This window comes from Lynx canadensis, chromosome C2, assembly GCF_007474595.2.
Source record: "Lynx canadensis isolate LIC74 chromosome C2, mLynCan4.pri.v2, whole genome shotgun sequence".
In the NCBI taxonomy this organism is placed as follows: domain Eukaryota; kingdom Metazoa; phylum Chordata; class Mammalia; order Carnivora; family Felidae; genus Lynx; species Lynx canadensis.
In genome coordinates, this window is record NC_044311.2 from 36,921,538 (window position 1) to 36,944,107 (window position 22,570).

At 36.9% G+C, this 22,570-nt stretch overlaps 1 protein-coding gene across 3 annotated transcripts in view; it reads left to right on the plus strand.

The window, feature by feature from the left end:
- The window catches only part of RASA2 (RAS p21 protein activator 2), a 122,885-nt gene that overhangs the window by 47,038 nt on the left and 53,277 nt on the right, over positions 1 to 22,570 (plus strand). For all 3 annotated transcript variants that reach the window (XM_030329831.1, XM_030329829.1, XM_030329830.1), the window contains exon 5: positions 7,393 to 7,469. In XM_030329831.1, the coding sequence (XP_030185691.1) occupies positions 7,393 to 7,469 (77 nt within the window). The remainder of the gene's footprint in view (positions 1 to 7,392; positions 7,470 to 22,570) is intronic.

Below are 22,570 nucleotides of genomic sequence, written 5' to 3' on the forward strand. Positions count from 1 at the left end.
TCCCGGATGCTTTATTATTGCCATTAAAAATGAAAGTTATTTTCAGGGTGCCTGGGTGGCTCATTTGGTTGAATGTCTGACTTCGGCTCAGGTAATGATCTTGGAGTCTGTGCTGACAGCTCAGAGCCTGGACCCTGCTTCAGATTCTCTGTCTCCCTCTCTCTCTGCCCCTCACCCGCTCACGTTCTGTCTGTCTCAAAAATGAATAAATGTTAAAAAAATTTTTTTTAATGAGAATTATTTTCAGTTTTCAGACATTTGAGATATTATTATTAATATTTCATGAATGTATTTTTCTCCACTTTTTTTTCTGTTTCTTTTTTGTTTTTGTTTTGCAGTTTCTCCCTCCATTTGAACCATTCTCTTCCTAACCCTCTCTTATCTGCCTTCATACCCCACAATGGGCAGAGGGAGAACACAAAAGACTCTCCATAATGTTTTCCATGACGTTGTATCAATAAGTCTGGTGGACATTTTTCAGTCCCCCTCTTACATGATCTTCCAGCAGCTTTGATACAGTGGACCACTCTTTGTTTTTGAAGCATTCTCTTCCTCAGTTTCTGGTTGTGGTTATCATCCTACTAAACTTAGTGTTCTTTCTCCTACTCTTTTCCACATAAGTAAAGTTAATATGGATTCTGTGGGTGCCTCTTTCTATAAATCCTCTTTTTGGCTTCAGTGATCAGAAGCCATGCTCTTAGCTATATAGTCCTAGAATTCACAACAAACTTGAGGTATTTTTCCTTTCTTTAGTTCTTAGGTGCTGTGATAAAGAGTATGCCTTTACATAAGACTGATTAAACCATATCTGTTATCTGGAGAAGTTGGTACTCTCATTAATTAAGGGTGTTTGTCTCATACAACTTGTACAAGCAGTAAATCCAGATGCGCTGTCAATCGTGTCTTTTTGATGTAATGACTTAGTTAATAAGTCTTTACCAACAAGCTTATCTTGAATTTCTGGATCATGCCATAAGCTATTGATTGTTTTATGTTTTTTTTTTTAATATGGCCTCTGCCCTACACTTTAAACAAGTATTACAAATAATAAATGCGATGATCATACCTAATAGTACATACATCTGGGTTTTTTTACATGCCTGATTAAAACACAGTGAACATAAAGGTATAATTCATTGTTACAGGTTAATTTTGTAAAAACTTCATTTGTAAAATTGTAAATGTGAAATAACAGGAGCCATTCTAGATTGTAATAAATACTTCTTTTTTTTAAATTTTTTTTTTTTTAACGTTTATTTATTTATTTTTTTTGAGACAGAGAGAGACAGAGCATGAACAGGGGAGGGGCAGAGAGAGAGGGAGACACAGAATCGGAAACAGGCTCCAGGCTCTGAGCTGTCAGCACAGAGCCTGGCACGGGGCTCGAACTCACGGACCGTGAGATTGTGACCTGAGCCAAAGTCGGACGCTTAACGGACCAAGCCACCCAGGCGCCCCAGTAAATACTTCTTTAAGGAGAAGAACAAATCTATCCATAAATAAGAGAGATTAAGTAAAACCTTTATTTTGTTTTTTATCTGACAGCTAATTGTGTCCAAAATGATTTACTATATATGAAAATATCTGTCAGATAACAAGAAGTTGGGATTTCCCCTCCCACCCCCCATATAAAGAAAACTGAAGAAGACTGAAGAAGTTTTTAAGTATGTGCATTGGGTTTTGCCCAAATACTTGTAATTCACCTGAGTTTCTGAACCTCTGTGCAGAAATTCTCATGATATCTTCTACAAAAATACAGATTTTTGTGTGAACTTTTGTAAAAGTGATTGAAATAAAGTTAGCTATATTTAATATAAAATATTCAACTTTCATATATTCCTAGAGTAATATAAGTTCCTAAATATGCTTCCTAGTACAAATTAATGTGATATAATCGCATATATCAACGTAATCATTGCTACAAGATATATATAGAATAGCTCCCAAGAATTTGGTTTACTTTATTTTTTTAATGTTTATTTTTGAGAGAGAGAGAGAAGCAGAGCACGAGCTGGGGAGGTACAGAGAGAGAGGGAGACAGAGAATCTGAAGCAGGCTCCAGGCTCAGAGCTGTCAGCACAAAGCCCGATGCAGGGCTTTTAACTCACGAACTGGGAGATCATGATCTGAGCCAAAATCAGACATTTAACTGGCTGAGCCACCTAAGCACCCCTTATTTGGTTTACTTTAAATAAAACATAGAAAATACCTTGCCAGTTATCTAATCTTCCCAATATTTTCTGACATATATGAAAAGTATACTATTTTGTCATTGAACCTCCCTTAGGAGATTGGGTAATAAGAAAGCAGTAATGGACCAAATCACATTGCATATTTATCATCAAACATAGTTTCTTATCAGAGTCTTGTAGTTGGTTCATTGTGGCTAACGTCTCCGTTTTCTCTAGTTGCTTTTAGGATTTTCTTTTGATCTGCTTTTAAAATTTTTTTTTTTTTCAACGTTTATTTTATTTTTGGGACAGAGAGAGACAGAGCATGAACGGGGGAGGGGCAGAGAGAGAGGGAGACACAGAATCGGAAACAGGCTCCAGGCTCCGAGCCATCAGCCCAGAGCCTGACGCGGGGCTCGAACTCATGGACCGCGAGATCGTGACCTGGCTGAAGTCGGACGCTTAACCAACTGCGCCACCCAGGCGCCCCATCTTTTGATCTGCTTTTAGCAGTTTTACTATGCTCTGCCTTCATATGGTTTTATGTTTATCCTATGGGTGTTCATAGGGGCTCTTAGATCTCTGCCTTGATGTCTTTCTTTAGTTTTGGAAAATTCCAGGCAATTATTTCTTTATCTTTTTTTTCTCTCCTTCCCTATTTTATCTGTCTCCTCTTCTGGGACTCCAGTTACATGAATAATAGACCATTTTCCTATGTTTTCCTGTGTCACTTATGTTTTCCCCCTCTCTGTGCTTCACTGTGGATATTTTCCACTGACTAATTATCTCCCATCTTACCAGTTCTCATTTCAGCTGTGGTTAATTTGCTGTTGAATACATCATTGTGGTTATTTTATTGCCTAATTCTAAATTTTTCATTTGATACACTTTATAGTTTTCAGTGTTTTGTTGGCTTTTTCATTTTGTTGTCTACCTTAGTAAATATTTTAAGCAGCTATTTTTTAAAAAAAAATTTTAACATTTATTTATTATTGAGAGATGGAGAAAGACCGTTTGCAGGGGAGGGGCAGAGAGAGGGAGACACAGAATCCGAAGCAGGCTCCAGGCTCTGAGCTGTCAGCACAGAGCCCAACATGGGGCTCGAACTCACAAACCGAGAGATCATGACCTGAGCTAAAGCCGGATGCTCAACCGACTGAGCCACCCAGGCGCCCCGTTAAGCAGTTATTTTGACCTCTGTCAGTTAACTTCAACATTTGCATCTCCTCTAAATTGACTGCTTTTTGTTGGTTTTTATTTTCGTTTTTGTTTTTGGTGTATGTCTTCTGGCATGCTTCATAAGTTTTGATGGAATGCTGAACATTGAAAAATATGAAATAGTTTAGATATAACTTGAAGCTATGGATGATGATTTTTTTTTCCTTCAGAGAAGATTTAGTTTTTTTTTATTATTATTTTTAACGTTTATTTATTTTTGAGACAGAGAGAGAGCATGAACAGGGGAGGAGCAGAGAGAGAGGGAGACACAGAATCTGAAACAGGCTCCAGGCTCTGAGCTGTCAGCACAGAGCCCGACGCGGGGCTCAAACTCACAGACCGTGAGATCATGACCTGAGCCGAAGTCGGATGCTTAACCAACCAAGCCACCCAGGCACCCCGAAGATTTAGTTTTTTACTTTTGGCATATCTAGAGGTTAGGGGTTTGGCTGATTCTAGGCTAGGTTTTGGTCTTTGTTTTTGTTTTGTTTTGTTTTTCTTTTCTTTCTTTTTTTTTTAACATTTGTTTATTTATTTTGGGAAAGAGAGAATGAGTGTGCATGCATACACAAGCTGGGGAGGGGCAGAGAGAATCCTAAGCAGGCTCTTTGCTATCAGCACAAAATCTGACATGGGGCTTGATCTCACTAACTGTGAGATCGTGCCCTGAGCCGAAATCAAGAGTCAGACTTGTAACCGACTGAGCCACCCAGGCGCCCCAGTTTTGGTCTTTGTACAGGCTGGTCAGTGTTGTTCACTCTTACTCTTTAGGCATAGTCCTTCAGAGGTTCCAACAGAAAGCCTGTGTATTTGCCAGTGGCACTCTACCTTGTTGGGCCTTGGGCTCCAATTTTTATATGCCCAGCACCATGAGACCGTAGACTGCCTTGTTTAAGTTCTTCAGCCTCTCAAGCCACTGCTGCAGTTAGGGAGTCCCATTCAACAAGCTTCTTCAGATGCCCCACCAGCAACTTCTACTTATATATTATTGGCCAAAATTGTATCATATGGCTGTCCTTAGCCACTATCACCTGGCTTCAGAGGAGACTAGGAAATGTTTTGCTGAACCCAAAACTACCCTCTCCAAAAACAAAACAAAACAAAAAATACCTAACTTGTTTTGCTATAATCCAAATCTATAAAATGATGACAGATGTAAATAAAACCAAACTTTTGTATGAATGTATTAAGGAATACTAAATATTTTCTCTAAGATGTTCATAGATTTGGGTTTCTAATACTGAAAAGTAGTTTCAAGTAATTTTTTAAAACTTTATTTTTCCTAAAAAACAGGACTCTTTGGTAGTAGAAATTTTTAAAATCTAGATGAGCAAAAAAATCTGAAATCCTACCAACCAAAGATAACTCCTGTCAGTGTTTTAGTAGATGACTTGTAGTAAATTCATATAGTAATATATATAGTATGTTTCATTTTTCCAAATTAACATTATACACCCTATTTTCTAACTTGTTTCTTTTGCTAAGTATCATGTACATACTTTCATGTTAAAGTATATAATGAGGTAGTGTTTCATAGTTTAGAAATGATAATTTCCTTGATTTAACTTATAATGCTTTTTTTTTAAGTTTATTTCTTTATTTTGAGAGAGAGAAGAAGAGAGGGAGAATCCCAAGCAGGCTCCCTGTTATCTGTGCAGAGCCGTATGCAAGGCTTGACCCTGAGACAGAGACAGAGAGAGAGAGAGAGAGAGAGAGAGAGAATATCCCAAGTAGGCTTCCTGCTATCAGCACAGAGCTCGACCCCAAACCACAAGATCATGACCTGAGCCAAATCAAGAGTCAGATGTCCAACCAACTGAGCCACCCTGATGCCCCTAATTCATAATGCTTTTTAATTTTAGTGTTCCACCCTGACAGTATATGCCTTGTGGTTACCTATTCTGTCCCCAGTCTTTTCTTGACCAGGTTAAATACACAACTATGTTATTGCTGACTAATACCAAAGGAATGGTCTCTTCAACAGCCAGTAGGAATAATGAATGTATTAGGTAGGCTCTGACTGAATGATAATGATTCCTAGTAGGATCCCATTAAATATATACATTTTTTATTTCTAGGCTTTACTTGATGCAGTGCTGTGATTTTTAGTTGTGAGTGGAACTATTGTACTTTTTTTTTCCTACTGTTATTTTAATAGTTTCAGTTGTTTTAGAACTAGGATAGATCCTAGATATTTCCTGAGAGACTGTTGGGAGTGCCTTGTTAGCATACAGTTTCTACCATTAAATGCATACATGTTAAAATATGCTTTGAGCTGCAAATGTTGATGCAGTTGGCTAGGCTCACTTAGTAAGTGACACACGTATGCTGGCCTGACAGCAAAGATGATTCAAAATTCGAGTTGAGTAATATTAAAAATTACTACATATCATGAACCTCTTCTGGGTCATTGTCTAGTAGTAGGGGTTGTGAATATTAAAGTAGAATTAATGACCAATTTTATAAATTTTATGTGAATTTATCGATAGTTGTGCCTGAATTTTTAGTGGAAAATTGGCTTAGTTTAAAAAAAATTTTTTTTTCAACGTTTATTTATTTTTGGGACAGAGAGAGACAGAGCATGAACAGGGGAGGGGCAGAGAGAGAGGGAGACACAGAATCGGAACCAGGCTCCAGGCTCTGAGCCATCAGCCCAGAGCCTGACGCGGGGCTCGAACTCACAGACCGTGAGATCGTGACCTGGCTGAAGTCAGACGCTTAACCGACTGCGCCACCCAGGCGCCCCAAATTGGCTTAGTTTAATTCCAGTTCCACCTAACTTCCAATTTTACTACTGCTAATGCTTTTGTTTCTTTAGAACTTAGCTTTCTCATGCAGACTTTTGTGTTGAGATCTGCCAATCAGTGTTGTTGCTCCTCACTACGCATCTAACCCTGAGCTTTGTAGTTAATGCACCTCAGATTCACTCTTACGGAGCAAACCCTCATAAGATAGTGAGGCCGATTCAGGTTAGATTACTGTGAAAGAATGTCTGAAAGGGGTTATTCCAAAGAGGAACAGTGACTTGATAATGAACTTTCCTATCTCTGATGAAATTACTTACGTCATCAGCCCCTAGACATCACACCCCTGAAATCTCTACTGTGAGAATTTGTCATGTCAGCTGGGTGGAGGTAATCCAAGACTGATTCTTAACCACTTCAGAATTGCTCATAACCAGTTTAGAATTGCTCATCACTGGTGGCAGCATGAAAATATCAAGCTCCAGATTGTATTGTCCCTAAGCCTTCATTTCATGAGAAGTTGAGTTTGCTTTAAATTTATATGTAGTACTGGATTTTTACAACTCCCATTTATTAACAGCTAATTAAGAAAGTACTCATTTATTTTTGGTATCCCATTTTTTTCATTAGGGCTCTTGGTCCTATATTATCTTTTGTTTATTGTCTTCCCACTAGATTGCGAGCTTCTTATAAGCAGTGATTGTTGTCTTATATATCTATTGATTCCTACCCAGCCCTACAGTGAGTGACTACTAAAATATAGTAGATATTCCATAAGTCTTTAATTTTCAGAGAAGTGTTGACACCTTGAGTCTTACTAGCTCTTAGTTTTATTTTTCAGAATTGTATGATTTCTCTCGACGTATAATGATACTGCCTCTATCCTTATTGATGGTTTAGATTTTCTGGAAAAAGCATTCTATATTTTATAATTTGCTTTCATTTCAAAGTTTCCTAAAACATAAATGCTACCTTTTTAAAAAATCTATGGTAATTGAGATTCATAAATACTTTTTGAACTGGGATTACATTCTTAGATTTGAATGCCGTGTCTGATATAAGCATTTGACTAGATCTACATCGTTGGTTATTAGTCATTTAACGAGTACTTAATATGGGCAAAGCCATGTGCTAGGGATCACAAATTTAGTTAGTGAATAACTAAATATTTTAGGTACCATTTGAAAAAGTACATACCTTTAATAATTTGTCAGCAAAATAGACTACTCAGTTTGCCAATTTTTTTTTTCTCATTATAGGGTAAAGTTCACCTTGAATTAAAACTGAATGAACTGATAACAGAGAATGGAACTGTGTGCCAGCAGCTTGTTGTACAGTAAGCATATTTCTATTACCAAAATCAACTGGAAATAATTCTCCATTTTGTGTTCTTTGAACCTTAAGCCCACACCTTATTTTATATACTTCAGAAACTTTTTTGAAAAATGAAACTCTGCTGTGTTGTTCCTTTATTAAGTTGATTTCCAGTTTGTTTTCTTATGTCTAGTCTACTCAGGTTGTGATAAGTCATTAATTCATTCAGCCTTATTTATTGAATGTGGGTTAAATGATAGAGTTAGGCAAGGGGCTGTTACAGGATCATGGATAAACGTGTCTGACTACCTGGCAGAAGAGAATTGGAAAGGCTTCCTATTAGAGGGCCTCTAGAGAAGAGACTGATACCACAGAGCTGAGCATTAGGAACCCTGGGACTAAAACTAAATGGCTACCTTGAGAATGTATTGATTCTCACCTACTTAAAAATTCCTGTTTTGCCCTCAAGTCATTTTCTGAGGTTCAGACTCTAATCTTCTAACTGCTCTGGAAATCTGTTCAAGCCTAATTCTCTCTTTTCTCTTCCACCCAAACTTTTCCTCTGTGTTATCAACAAACTACTGGATATCCCTGACTTCTTTTTCTCTTTGTATTAACTAATAATCTGAATATCCCCTGAGTTACTGTTTCCTTTACTGCCTTCTCAATTAGATGCTGTTTTCTACCATACCCACTTACCTTACAGTGGGGTGAGTGTTTCTCTCTAGACTATAATTTATTCTCCTTATTATGAACACCCCAGCCCCTTTGAGGCATTTTCCCCTCCCTCTCTCCTCCTCTCTGTCTCTCTTTATTTATGTTTATTAAATATATAATATTACTTTTTTTTAGAACTCTTTTTTTTTTAAGTTTATTTTGAGAGAGAGAGAGAGAGAGAGTGCAAGCAGGGGAGGGGCAGAGAGAGAGGGAGAGAGAGAATCCCAAACAGGTTCTGCACTATCAGCATGGAGCCCAACATGGGGCCTGATCCCACGAACTGTGAGATCATGACCTGAGCTGCCATCAAGAGTTGGACGTTCAACCGACTGAACCACCCAGGTACCCGTAGAACTCTTTTAAGGAAGGTTGCATATTATCATGATCCTTAATATATCAGTGTATAGTCCTAAGAGTAAGTATATTCTCTTAAATAACCGTAATACAATTATCAAACTCAGGAAGCTCAACATTGTTACAATAAAAGTATAATGTATGGGGCGCCCGGGTGGCTCAGTTGGTTGAGTGTTGGACTTCAGCTAAGGTCATGATCTCACAGTCTGTGAGTTCGAGCCCCACATTGGGCTCTGTGCTGACAGCTTGGAGCCTGGAACCTGCTTCAGATTCTGTGTCTTCCTCTCTCTCTGCCCCTCCCCTGCTCGTGCTCTGTCTCTCTTTGTCTCAAAAATAAATAAAAACATTAAAAAAATTTTTTTAAAAAGTATAATGTATGCTTTTTATATTCCAGTACTTTAATCTACAGTTATTATATTTTACTTTTGTCAGCTGTCCCGATAATGCCCTTTAAGGTATTTTTTCTTCTCCAAAAAAGGATCCAGTCCAAGATCATGTATTACATTTAGTTTACATGTCTCTTTAATCTCCTCAACCAGTAATCGTTTTTAGCATTTCTTTATCTTTCATGGTATTGAGATTTTTGAAGTCCTTTTGTTTTTGTTTTTTTAATGTTCCTCAGTTTGGATTTACTTACTAAAAACAGCTCAAGATTTGTTTGCAGTATTTTTCCCCCTAGACTGAGAAGCATATAGTGCAAGTATGTGGAGTAGTCCCTTTCCACCACTCCCTCCCCTGCTCACTTTGGTTATGTTATAACATTTGAAATAGTTGGTTTGGTTTCATTTGGTTTGGTTTGTTTGCATTCAGGTTAATGGGATTTTGCCCCCATTCTTGTTGTTTACTTCTATTTTTTTAATATGTAGAATATTAGCACAACTTCAAAAGTCAAAACTCTAACAAAACGCATTACTCAGAGATGTGTTCAGTCCCCTCTCCTTATGCTCACTCAGTTCCAGGCAACCATGATCTGATTTTAGTCCCTATAGTTTTGCCTTTTCCAAAATGTCATATGAACAGATTCATATAATATGTAGGCTTTTGTGACTAGCCTCTTTCATTTAGCATAATGCTTTTGAGATTCATCCACGTTGTTGCATATATCAGTTCAATCTTTTTTTAGGTATTATTTATTTATTATTATAACTTGGTAGATACTCTTGTCCTTATTTTACAGGTGATAAAACAATACACAGATTGGTTAAATGAGCCCAAGTTTGTACAGGGAGTGGTAGAGCCTGGATTTGAACTGTGGCAGTTTGATTTTTTTTTTAACTTCTTGCTTTTGAGATAATCATAGATTTATAAGAAATTACAAAGTATGGAGAGGTCCTGTGTACCCTTCGCTCAGTATTTCTCAATAATTACATCTTATATAACTATAATACAATGTAAAAACTGGAAAGTTGACATTGTATACTGTACAGTATGTTGTATATCTTTTATCGTATGCGTAGATTTGTGGTAACTGCCACAATCAAGATACATAATCTTTCTGTCACAATAAATATCTTCCTTATGCTACCCTGTTATACTCACACCCATTCCTTCCCCCACTAACATTTGTAACCTTTGGCAACCTCTAATCTGTCTCCATATCTATATTTTTGTCATTTCAAGAATGTTATGTAAATGGAGTCTTATCATATATAACCTTTTGAGATTGGCTTTTTCAATCAGATCCATCCAATTTTGTGTAGTTTCTTATAGATAGAATATAGTTGGGTGTCACTTTTTTTTTTTTAAATTTTTTTTTTTTCCACGTTTATTTATTTTTGGGACAGAGAGAGACAGAGCATGAACGGGGGAGGGGCAGAGAGAGAGGGAGACACAGAATCGGAAACAGGCTCCAGGCTCTGAGCCATCAGCCCAGAGCCCGACGCGGGGCTCGAACTCACGGACCGTGAGATCGTGACCTGGCTGAAGTCGGACGCTTAACCGACTGCGCCACCCAGGCGCCCCGGGTGTCACTTTTTTAAACCCACTCTGCCAGTCTTTTCTTTAGTGAATTTATAGCATTTACTTTTAATGTAATTACTGATGTGTTAAGCTTAAATCTGCCACTTTTTGGTTTTTTTCTTCTCTTTTACTGTTTTCTTTTTCCTTTGAGTTCCTTGAACATTTTTTAGAATTCCATTTTGATTTACCTGTACTGTTTTTCTATCTCTTTGTGTAGTTTTTTAGTGGTTGCTTTAGGATTACATTATACATGTATAACTTATTGTAGTCTACTGGTATTGCTGTTTTACTGGTTAGAATAAAGTGTAGAAACCTTACCTTCTTTTAAATCCCTTTACCCTCCACCATTCTATAGTATAATTATCTTAATGTTTCCCCTGAAAACATTAAGAACCACATCAGTATTACAATTTTTGCTTCAGCCATCTAACAAAATTTAGAAAAATTAGAGAGGGGAAGTCTAAGTTTGTTGTATTTGCCCATATTTTTGCTCTTTCCATATTCTTTTTTCTTTCCTGTTGTTTTAGGATTCCTTCTTTTATCTCTGTCTTATTGTTTAGAGAATCTCCTTTTACTGTTCTTTTAGGGTAGGTCTATAAATGATACATTGTCTTAGTTTTCCTTTATCTGAGAATGTCTTGATTTTCTTCTTTATTCCTGAAGGATATTTTCAATGGATATAGAATTCTTGGTTGATAGCTCTTTTTTTTCAGCACGTGAAAAATATATCACTTGCTTCTGGCCTCTGTGGTTTTTTGAATTCACTGTAATTCTATTTCCTGTGCAGGTAATGCACTTTTTCTCCCTGGTTACTTTGAAGATTTTGCCTTTAGTTTTCTATGTGTTTCGGTTTCACTATGAGGTATTTTGACATAGATTTCTCTGAGTTTATCCTGTTTGGTATGTTCAGTCAGCTTCTTGAATCTGTATGTTTGCATCCTTTGCCAAATTGGGAAATTATTGGCGATTATTTCTTGTAATACTCCATCAGCCTTGCTATCTTTCTCCTCTCCTCTTGAGATTTCAATGGCATAAATGTTAGATCTTCTATTATAGTCCCACAGGTCCCTGAGGTTCTGCTTTTCCCACCCCCACTTCCCCTCCCCCAGTCTATTTTCTCTCCCTTGTTCATATTGAGTAGTTTCTGCTGTTCTGTCTTTAAGCTCACTGATTATTTCCTCCGTCCCCTCCATTCTACTGTTAAGCCCATCTGTCAAGCTTCTTTTGGTTTTAAGTATTAAAATTTTCTTTTGATTCTTCTTTATATCTTTTCTTTCTTTAATGACTTTCTATTTTTTTGCTGAAACTTTTCATATTTCAGATGTAATTGCTCATTGAATCATTTTTAGGATGGCTGCTTTCACATTTTTGTCAGATAACTCCAACATCGATGTTATCTCTGTGTTGTCATCTGCTGGTTGTTTTTTCTCATTTAAAGCTACTTCACGGGGTGCCTGGGTGGCTCAATCAGTTGAGCATCTGACTTCAGCTCAGGTCATGATCTCGCAGTTCGTGGGTTCAAGCCCTGCATCAGGCTCTGTGCTGACAGCTCGGGGCCTGGAGCCTGCTTCGGATTGTGTGTCTCCCTCTCTCTCTGCTCCTCCCCTGCTCACACTCTGTCCCTCTCTCAAAAATAAATAAAGATTAAAAAAAATTGTTTTTAAAGCTACTTCATGGGTAGTATTCCATTGTATTGAATTTGTTTCTCTATTCATCACTTGGCAGATATTTGAATTGTTTCCAGTTTGAGGTGATTATAGAGAAAGCTGCTATAAATGTTAACAAGTAGGTCTTTGTATGGGCACATGATGGTCTGTATTCTTTTCTTCTTTCTCTTCTCTTTCACTTGAACCTCCACAGTCCATACTCCTTGGCCTGCAACACCAGAGCTCCAATAGCAACTTTGCAGAATTTATTGTTGATTTCTCAACTTTTAGAGGTTTGTGGTATTCTGGTTTTTAGTACCACTGAAAGCATAGTATTATGTGTAGTTTTCTTTGTGCTACTTGCTGAATTTACAGTTGGGGGGTAATGTGTGGAAAGGTTCATATCCTAGCAGTTACTATTATCTTCCAGACCTGGAAGCTCCTCACTGCAACATTTCTGAAATATCAGTAAGACTTCTACCCATTGATCTTTACCACGTTCTTACCCATTTTTATTTTTTCACTTCCTTCTAGGTTGTTTTCCATGATCTATCACTGTAATCATTTTTTCTTGCACTTTTCCAATAACTTCCTTGCTCTTTTATTCATCCTTCTTATTTATCTGGAACAATCCTAGTATAAATGAATTAGTCTCTCTGTGTTCAGTTTGCACCTGAATATTATTGCTGGAGAAAATTAAAAAAGACTGATTTTACTTTAAATTCATGATCATAAACCCTGCGTGGGTATTTGTAACTGCCCTGGAGTTTTACTCTGCTTCTCTAATAACACCTGTGAGATTCTCCATCATTACAATCTGTAAATTGGTCACATTTTCCTGAATCTAAATCTGCAAACCTGTATTGGCATCCATTGTTTTGTCTTTATGTTCTAGTAGAGGAGGTGCCCCTCTCTTGTTGGGGGTGAATTTTTCTATCTGGTCTCTGAATTTCCATCTGTTTCCCCTACTCAAGGACTTTGCTCCTTCACTTATTCCTTCTTCTGTTTCATCAGCTTTACCTTCTCTTTTAGATTGTTCTCCTCAAAATGTAAAACATGTTCTAGGATCTCCTATCCTAAAAAGGCATGCCTCCCCAGACCTTATCTCCACCCTCCTCCCCTAGCTGCCATCCCCATTTCTCTGTTCTCCTTTGAAGGCAGAATTCTCAGAGTGAAATTGTCTTATAGCTACAGGGTTGTTTGTGTGAGTGTGTATGTATATTAGCTCTATTCATGCAGAAGACCTGGAAGCAGTGTCATCCCAGCAACAATGAACATACTGAGCATCTAAATATCATTCTCCAATCAGTATGGTCCAATAGATCTTTTAATGATGATGAAAATGGTTTATAACTTAACTGTCCAATATGGTAGCTACTGGTCATATGTGGCTATTAAAAACTTAAAATATGGTAGTGGAGCTCAATAATTGAATTTTTAATTTTGTCCAATTTTAATTAACTTAAATTTAAATAGCCACATGTGGCTAATGGCTCTAGTATTAGTATTAGTATTAGTGTTATCTGTTATTTCAGAGCTGCTCCAATAAAGAGAACCTGATTCTTTTTTTTAAAGTATTGGCTGATTTCAGGACTTGAGCAGGGAAAATACAAGATGAGCTCAGAGCATATGTGGAGTCAGAAAGTAAGAAAGTTCTACAAATAAATAATGAAGGCATGTAGAAAGGACATTGAAGCCAACTTGAAGGAGCTCCACGTAACCAAACTGGGACAATTTGAGCATCAAATCAAGTAATAATAATAATTACAGATCAAAACCTATAGTACAGGGATGCCTGGGTGGCTCAGTCAGTTGAATGTCTGACTTCAGCTTAAGTTTTGATCTTACAGTTCGTGGGTTCGAACCCCATGTTGGGCTCTCTGCTGACAGCTCAGAGCCTTGAGTCTGCTTCGGATTCTGAGTCTCCCTCCCTCTCTCTCTGCCCCTGCCTTGCTTGTGCTCTGTCTCTCTCTTTTTCAAAACAAATAAACATTAAAAATACTTTTTTAGGGACACCTGAGTGGCTCAGTCAGTTAAGCATCCAACTTTGGCTCCAGTTATAATCTTATGGTTTGTGGGTTCGAGCCCTGCATCAGGCTCTGTGCTGACAGCTCAGAGCCTGGAACCTGTTTCGGATTCTGTGTCTCCCTCTCTTTCTTCCCCGCCTCTGCTCACACTCTGTCTCTCTCAAAAAATAAATATTAAAAATTAAAAAACAATGTTTTAAGCCTATAGAATAAAATATCCATGAGCCAATGCTGCTATATAAATAAATAAACACACTGGGGAGAAAGAACTACTTTTTCTTATAGTAGAATTCTCACTAATTAATGTAGGGCAAATGATGGAAATAGAAAATCAGCATGTATGGTGGATGCTAAATAAGTGGGTGTAAACATGATGACAAACAGCATACTTGTATAGTCTCAAAGAATCTCCACCATAAGATGTCTGATAGATACCAATTTAACTGTGTGACCGAAGTTAGTGTCACTGGTAATAAACATCTGGCTACCTGGTATGCTACATTGAGAAGGACACCAAGATAGATAACCTCAATCTAATCACAGGGAAACATCAAATTCAAATTAAGGAATATTGTACAAAAGAACTGGCTGGTACTGACAGGATCAAGGGGCAAAGAGTTAAAACTAAGGAGCTGTTTTAGGATAGAAGAGACCAAGAAGACAGGACAGCTAAATGCAATGTGAGATTCTGTATTGCATCCTGGACCAGAAAAAGGACATTGACAAAATTTACTCTGAGTAAAGTCTGTAAGATTAGTTAATATAATTATTAACTAACATTGTTTCCGTGTTATTTTTCTCTGTCTGTAGTTTTACTCTGGTTACACAAAATGTTAATACAGGGTGATGGGTATACAGAAACTGTGTATATTATTTTGCAATTTTTTGAAAGTCAGAAATCATTTCAAAGTAAGTTAAAAAAATTGTCTATACCTTATGCATTTAACTCATGTCTTTTTTCTGAGCTCCACTCTCAGATGTTCACCTGCCTTTTTGGCAACTCCACTTTGATGTCTCACAACATTGCAGATTTATCACCTGAAAACTGAAGCATTGACTATCATATCTGTATAGCTCCTTCCCATAGCCTTAGCAATTGGAACCACCATCCACCTTTTACCCTAGCCAGACACCTGGGAATCATTTAAAGTCTTTTCTCCTCTCTCCCTCCACACGTTGGATCCACTTCTTATTGATTATATGAAATATTTCTTGAATTTTCTCATTTTTATCATCTGCTGACATGTCCTTACTTCAAACCAGCAACATTTTATTACCTTGACTATTGTAGTAGTTTCTTAGCTGGCCTTCTGCTCTGCAGTCCATTCTCTTCGTAGCAGCCCAGAGTAATCTTTTAGGACATAAATTAGATCATGTCATTCTCCTGCTCAAACACTTAGTGATTCCCCTTGCATTTAGAATAAGATCCAAGCCCCTTGACTTGGCCCACATGGTGCAGCATGTTCCGACCCTGCCTGCCTCTTGGATTTCATCTTGTGGCTTGCTTCCTCTTGTTCATATATTCACTGGCCTTGTCTCAGTTCCTCAAATGTGACATATTCTTCCTGTTCAGAGATCAGCATCTGCTCTCCTTTTTGCCTGGAATGCCTATCCTGCTTCTAGCTGGTTTTCTCATCCTTTAGGTTTCAGCTTAAGCATCACTTTAAAATAAGACACCCTATTCTTTTTCCTTCATAGCACTTGCTATTGTTTTTTGCTTTATTGCTTGTTATCTCTTATTTCAACTAGACTGTCAGCTCCATGAGAGCAAGAATGTTGTTTGTCTTATTCACCTCATCACCCCAGTGATTAGTGCCTGGCACTAATAGGCACTAAGTACCTTTGAAACAACTAAACAAAGAAAGAAAGTAACATTTGTCTTCTTAAAGGATGAATAGAAAGTAGCTAGCCTAGAAAAAGTGAGATTTGTTTTCCAGAAGGAAAGAACAATATAGGCAGAAGTATGGAGGAAGAAACATGGTAAGAGGGAGGGAGAATAATTAAAAGCGGTTTCATGTTGCTAGCAGATGAAGCTTGATTCAAGAGACTGGTCAGATACCAGTGAAGTAGGCTGGAATTTGCATTTTAGAAAGATGAGATTTGTGACAGTGGTAAGTACAGAAACTGAGAGATAAATTTGAAGGGTGTTAGGGTGATCCAAGTAAGAGATTATAGATTCAGAATAGTAGTTACAAAAATGAGAAAAGAGGACAAACGAAGAAACGTTTAAAGAGTCGCATCACTAAAACTTACTGATTATATATAGAAAGTGAGCACAAAGAAGAATCTAAATGTGGCTCCTAGATTTCTAGATGGTGTTACTAGGTGGGTGGTGGTATTTACAACAAAAGAGAAAATTCTGAAGGAGGAACTTCTTTAATAAGAGATGGTAATGAGTTGAGTTTTAGCTGCTCTTGAACATCTCGGTAGGGATTTCCATCAGGCATTTCAATATAAAAATCTTAAACTCTCTGGTGAGATCTCATATAGAAATGTAAGGCTGATGGTAGTTGTGGCCATAGGAATGGATGTGATTAACAATAACAGCAACAACAACAGCCTTACAGGGAGGTTATGTAAATAGGAGGGAGACAGATAGGTGATATGAGGAAAATTAGGAGGATGAAGACACATGTAACCAAGAGAGAAGAGGTCTTGAAGGAGGGAAGGAGTGGTCAGAAGTGTTTCACACAGCCAAGAAATCCAGTAAGAAGAGCGCTGAAAAATAGAGATAGCACTTAACACTCAGGGGACTTTAATGAGGAGAGTTTCCATAGAATGATGAATGTAGAAAAAACTAGATTTCAGTAGGGTGAGGAGTGAAAGGGAAGTCAAGACATTTGGAAAGACAAACAGAAAAATTAGATAGGTACTGGGTGACATGAAGTCCAGGCAGTGATTTTTATTTTATAGAAACAGGCTGAGAAAAAGAACTTTAGGAGAAAGAGAAAAAGAAAGAAGAAACAAGATGAATAGGAGGATGTTTGTTGCTAGTACATAGTAATTTAAAAAAACACTTGTATTCTTCAACCTTGTTATATTCACTGATTTGTTCTACTAGCTTGTTTATAGATTCTGTAGGATTTTGTACATGGACAGTTGTGTCATCTATGAATAGACAGTTTTACTACTTCCTTTTTAGTCTGGGTTCTGCTTATTTCTGTTTCTTGCCTGATCATTTTAGTAGGATGTTGAATAGAAGATGTGAGAGCAAATATCTTTGTCTTATTTCTTATCTTAAGGGGAAGGCATTCAGTTTTTTGTTTTTGTTTTTTTTTTTTTTTACCATTAAGTATGATGTTAGCTGTCATTTCTCAGGTTGAGAAAATTCCCCTCTGTTCCTAGTTTGCTGAGAATGTTTCAAATGATCTGCTTTTTCTGATTTCATGTGTTAATATGGTAAATTTTGTGGATTGATTTTTGAAGTTAAACCAACCTCCACTTGGTCATGTTATATTATCATTGTTATATATAGTTAACTTTGATGTGCTAAAATTTTGTTAAGGTTTTTTACATTTACATTTATGAAGAACTTTGCTCTATAGTTTTCTTGTAGTGGCTTTGTCTGGTTTTTGGAATCAGAATAATGACCTCATTGAATGAATCAGAAAGTAATCTCTCTTTTTCAATTTTCTGGTGGTTTGTATACAATTGATATAATTTCTTTTTTACGTGAATATTATAAGAATTCACCAGTGAAGCCATCTGGGCCTGAAGTGTTTTGGTTTTTTTTAATTTTTTGGTGGGAAGGTTCTTAACAAGAAATTTAGTTTTTTAAATAGGTACATAGCCCCCCCCCCCCTTTTTTTTTTTGAGAGACTGGGAACATGAGATGGGGAGGGGCAAAGGGAGAGAGAGAATATTAAACAGGCTCCACGCCCACATGGAGCCCAACATAGGCTGGATCTCAGGACCGTGAGATCGTGACCTGAGCCGAAGAAGTCAAGTGTCAGGTGCTATATTTAACCACCTGAGCTACCCAGGCGCCCCACTATTCAGATTTTTTAAAAGTGATCTTTGGTAATTTGTATCTTTCAAGAAATTTGACCGTTTAATCTGAGTTGTTCAATTCTTTGGTATAAAGTAATTCAAGTTACTCTTTTAATATCTGTAGACTTAATAGTGATGTCATGTTGCTCATTCCTAAAGTTGGTAATTTGTGTCTGTACTCTATTTTTGTTAATCAGTGTAGCTAAAGTTTATCAATTTTAATGACCTTCTTAAAGAAATGGCTTTTGGGGGCGCCTGGGTGGCTCAGTCAGTTGAGCATCTGACTTCTGTGAGTTCAAGCCCCGTGTCGGGCTCTGTGCTGACACCTCGGAGCCTGGAGCCTGCTTCTGATTCTGTGTCTCCCTCTCTCTCTGCCCCTCCCCCGCTCATGCTCTGTATCTCTCTCTCTCTATCAAAAATAAATAAACATTAAAAAATTTTTTTAAAGAAAGAAATGGCTTTTGGGGGTGTCTGGGTGGTACAGTTGGTTAAGAATCTGACTTTGGCTCAGGTCACGATCTCATAGTTCATGAGTCCGAGCCCTGTGTCGGGCTCTGTGCTGACAGCTCACAGCCTAGAGTCTGCTTCAGATTCTGTGTCTCCCTTTCTCTCTGCCCCTCTCCTGCTCACACTTTGTCTCTCTCTCTCTCTCAAAAATTAATAAAAGATTTTTTTAAAAATAAAAAAAAAAGAAATGGCTTTTGAGTTCATTGACTTTTGTATATTTTTTGTTTTCTATTTTGATTCCCACTGTATTTTTTGTTTACTTTAGGTTTAATTTGTTTTTGTTTTCTAAGTTTCTTGTGATGGAGGCTGAAGACAGTGGTTGAAAATCTTTCTTCTTTCCTAATGTTGGTGTTTAGTGCTATCCATTTTCTTCTGAGTACTGTTTTAACTGCACCTTTCAAATTTTGATGTGCTGAGTTTTCATTTTAATGCAGTTCAGAATGCTGTATAATTTTTCTTTTGTTTATTCTTCAATCCACGGATTATTTGTGAGTTATTTTGTTCCCAGGTGTTTGAGGATTTTCCAGATATCTTTTTGCTGTTGACTTCTAATTTAATTCTGCTGTTGTCAACAAATTTTGTATGATCTGAATACTTACAAATTTTCCAAGACTTGTTTTTGTCCACAAAGTATTGTTTAATCTTGGTATCTGTTCCATATGCATTTGAAATTAATATGTTTTCTGCTTTGCATGGGTAGAATTTTTTTTAGTAAATGTTAATTATGTCATGTTGGTTATCAGTTACTGAGAGGGGATGTTGCTATCTCCAACTGTTTGTGGATTTGTCTGTTTCTCCCCGTAATTCTGTCAGTTTTTGCTGCTTTTGCAACTTTGATGCTAGGAGCTTAACATTTAGGGTTGTTAAATGACGATCTTTATCCCTGGGACTATTCTTTGTTGTGAAATCTGCTTTGTCTGATATTAATATAGCCTCTCTGGATGGCAGTCTTCCTCTCTTTCTCTCTCTTTCTTTCTTTCTTTATTTATTTCTTTCTTTCCTTCTTTTGCCTTTGTTCTCTCTCTTTTCTTTCTTTCCTTCCTTCTTTTATGTTTCTAATTTAAATTTAATATTACAAGATTTTTAATCTAACTTTGACTTTATTATATTGAAAATCTTAATCCCTGACAACACTAACAATTAGTGTCATTATCTTATATAATATAGAAAATAAATTCAAAATAATAATGCCAATATTACTGCTGGCAGTGAGGTTGCTGAATGAAGTTTAAGAGATCTTACTGTACTATTTGTTCTAAGGATACAGAGTCAAATACTATGTTCCAGTCTATTGAAATAATTCTTTCTTTTTTAGTGGTTTCTCATAATTTTTTCCTTTTAAGAATTGCTTAAGTTTAATTTTACTTATGAAATGTAAAAGATTTTTTGTTTCTAAAGTCAGAACTTGTATAAAGTGTGTTTGGAGAAGTATCACATTCATTCCCAACCCCCTACCCTCTATATCAAAGTAATTAGAGAGTAGAGATTTATCTTATTCTTTTTGACAACTACATAGTATTCTAACATATAGATTTACTATCAGTTATTCAACCAGACCCCTACTGATGGACTTTTGGGTTGTTATTATCCAGAGAATCAATCAGCTTTCTTTTGATTAGTATTAGTATATATTTTTCCCATTCTTTTAATCAGAGCCTCTGTTTTGTTTTTTGTTTTTTTTTTTTTTTTTTTAATGTTCATTTTTGAGAGAAAGCACACACGAGAGGAGGAAGGGCAGAGAGAGAGAATCCCAAGCAGGTTCCACACGAAGCCAGATGTGGGCAGGACTTGAACCCATGAAGCATGAGATCATGACCTGAACTGAAGTTGGACACTTTACCAACTAAGCCACCCAGGCGCCCCTGATCAAATGGTTTTTATTCTTTCTCTTGTTGATATGTTGTACCACATTGATTAATTTGCAAATGTTGAACTACCCTTGCATCCCAGGAATAAATCCCACTTGATCATGGTGAATGATTTTTTTAATGTATTGGTGGATTCAGTTTGCTAATATTTTGTCGAGGATTTTTGCAGATTTTATGTGTTCATCAGACATACTGACCTGTAGTTCTCTTTTTTGTAGTGTCTTTATCTGGTTTTGGTATCAGATAGATACCAGGGTATCTATCAGGGTAATGCTGGCCTCATAGAATGAATTTGTTGTTTTTGGAATAGAGAAGAATAGGTATTATTAACTCTTCTTTAAATGTTTGGTAGAATTCACTTGTGATGCCCTCTGATCCTGTTTTTTTTTTTGTTTTGGGAGGAGTTTTTTTTATTCCTGATTCAATTTCCTTGCTGGTAACCATTCTGTTCAAATTTTCTATTTCTTCCTGATTCAGTTTTGGGATGTTATATGTTTCTAGGAATTTATCCATTTCTTCTAGGTTGTACAGTTTGTTGGCATGTTAACATATAGTTTTTCATAATATTCTTTTATAATCCTTTGTATTTCTGTGGAGTTTTTTTTTTTTATGAGTCTGGCTAAAGGTTTATCAATTTTATTGATCTTTTTGAAGAACTATCTCCTGGTTTCATTGATGTGTCCTGTTGTTTTTTAAGTCTCTATTTCATTTACTTCACCTCTCATGGCACATGTTTTCTTGATTCTTTGTGTTCCTAGTTATTTTATGTTGGATTGTAGACATTTTGAAGTTTCTGGATATTATTTCTATCAGTGTGCTTGAAGACCTAGTCTAGTTACTTGGAAACAATATGATTCCTTTGAGGTTTGCTTTTAAGCCTTGTTGGATGGAATAAATACAACCTTTAATCTAGGAATTGTATTTTCTCAGTAATGATACAGCATCTGTGAATTACCAAGTTTCATACTATGGCTGGTGGGGCGTCATGCTAGCCATTTGTGGGCTTCAGGAATTATTCCCTCGAATCTAATCAAATGATTCTTTCCCCATCTTCAGGTAGTTTCCTCACAGGCATATGCTTATCAGCACTCATCTGAACACTCCAGGGGGATTCATACAGCTCTCTGGAAGTTTCTTTGTTTCGTTGTAGCTTTCTTTCCTCCAGTATTCTGTCTGGGAACTCTAGTTACTTTGGTCTTCCCCAGCTGACCACTCTCCCTCTTCTTCTCGGGAACAGTTGGGGACTCATTTAATTTCTTTTCCCCTCAGAGATGACTGTCCTGCGCTGCTGATTTTGTTCTTTTTTTTTTTTTTTCCCCCCAGTTATTCCATTCTCTCTTCCTCCATCTTGGCTGTATGTAGACATTAGCATTTGTCTTTTAGTTTAAAAAAAAAAAAAAAAAAGAGCCTCAAGGAAAAGATCCAGGTCATTCTGTATTTAAACAAGTTTGGACTAAATATATTTTCCTTTGCAATTTCTAGAAAATGCATTAATATCAAATGTCATATATAAACAATGTCAGGGGCGCCTGGGTGGCTCAGTTAAGCGTCTGGCTCTTGATTTTGGCTCAGGTCATGGTCTCATGGTTTGTGGGTTCAAGCCTTGCACGGTGCTCTGCACTGTATGGAGCCTGCTTGGGATTCTCTCTCTCCCCTTCTCTCTGCCCCTCCCCTGCTTGTTTGCTCTCTTTGTCTCAAAAAAATAAACTTAAAAAAAAAAAAGTAACAAAATGTAAGATAATTCAGTATACTAAGCTCATTTTCAGCATTTGTTTTCACTCCTTCATGTTTATGATAGGAGACTGTTTGATTTACCGATTAGAATAGTTGTAAAAATATTTCATAACATATGTAGCAAATAAAATAATTTGTACTTAATAATATTACTTCTGTTTGTCAGAAAACAATTTTAATGCTTTTTTTTTTTTTTTACGTTTATTTATTTTTGAGACAGAGAGAGACAGAGCATGAACGGGGGAGGGTCAGAGAGAGGGAGACACAGAATCTGAAACAGGCTCCAGGCTCTGAGCTGTCAGCACAGAGCCCGACGCGGGG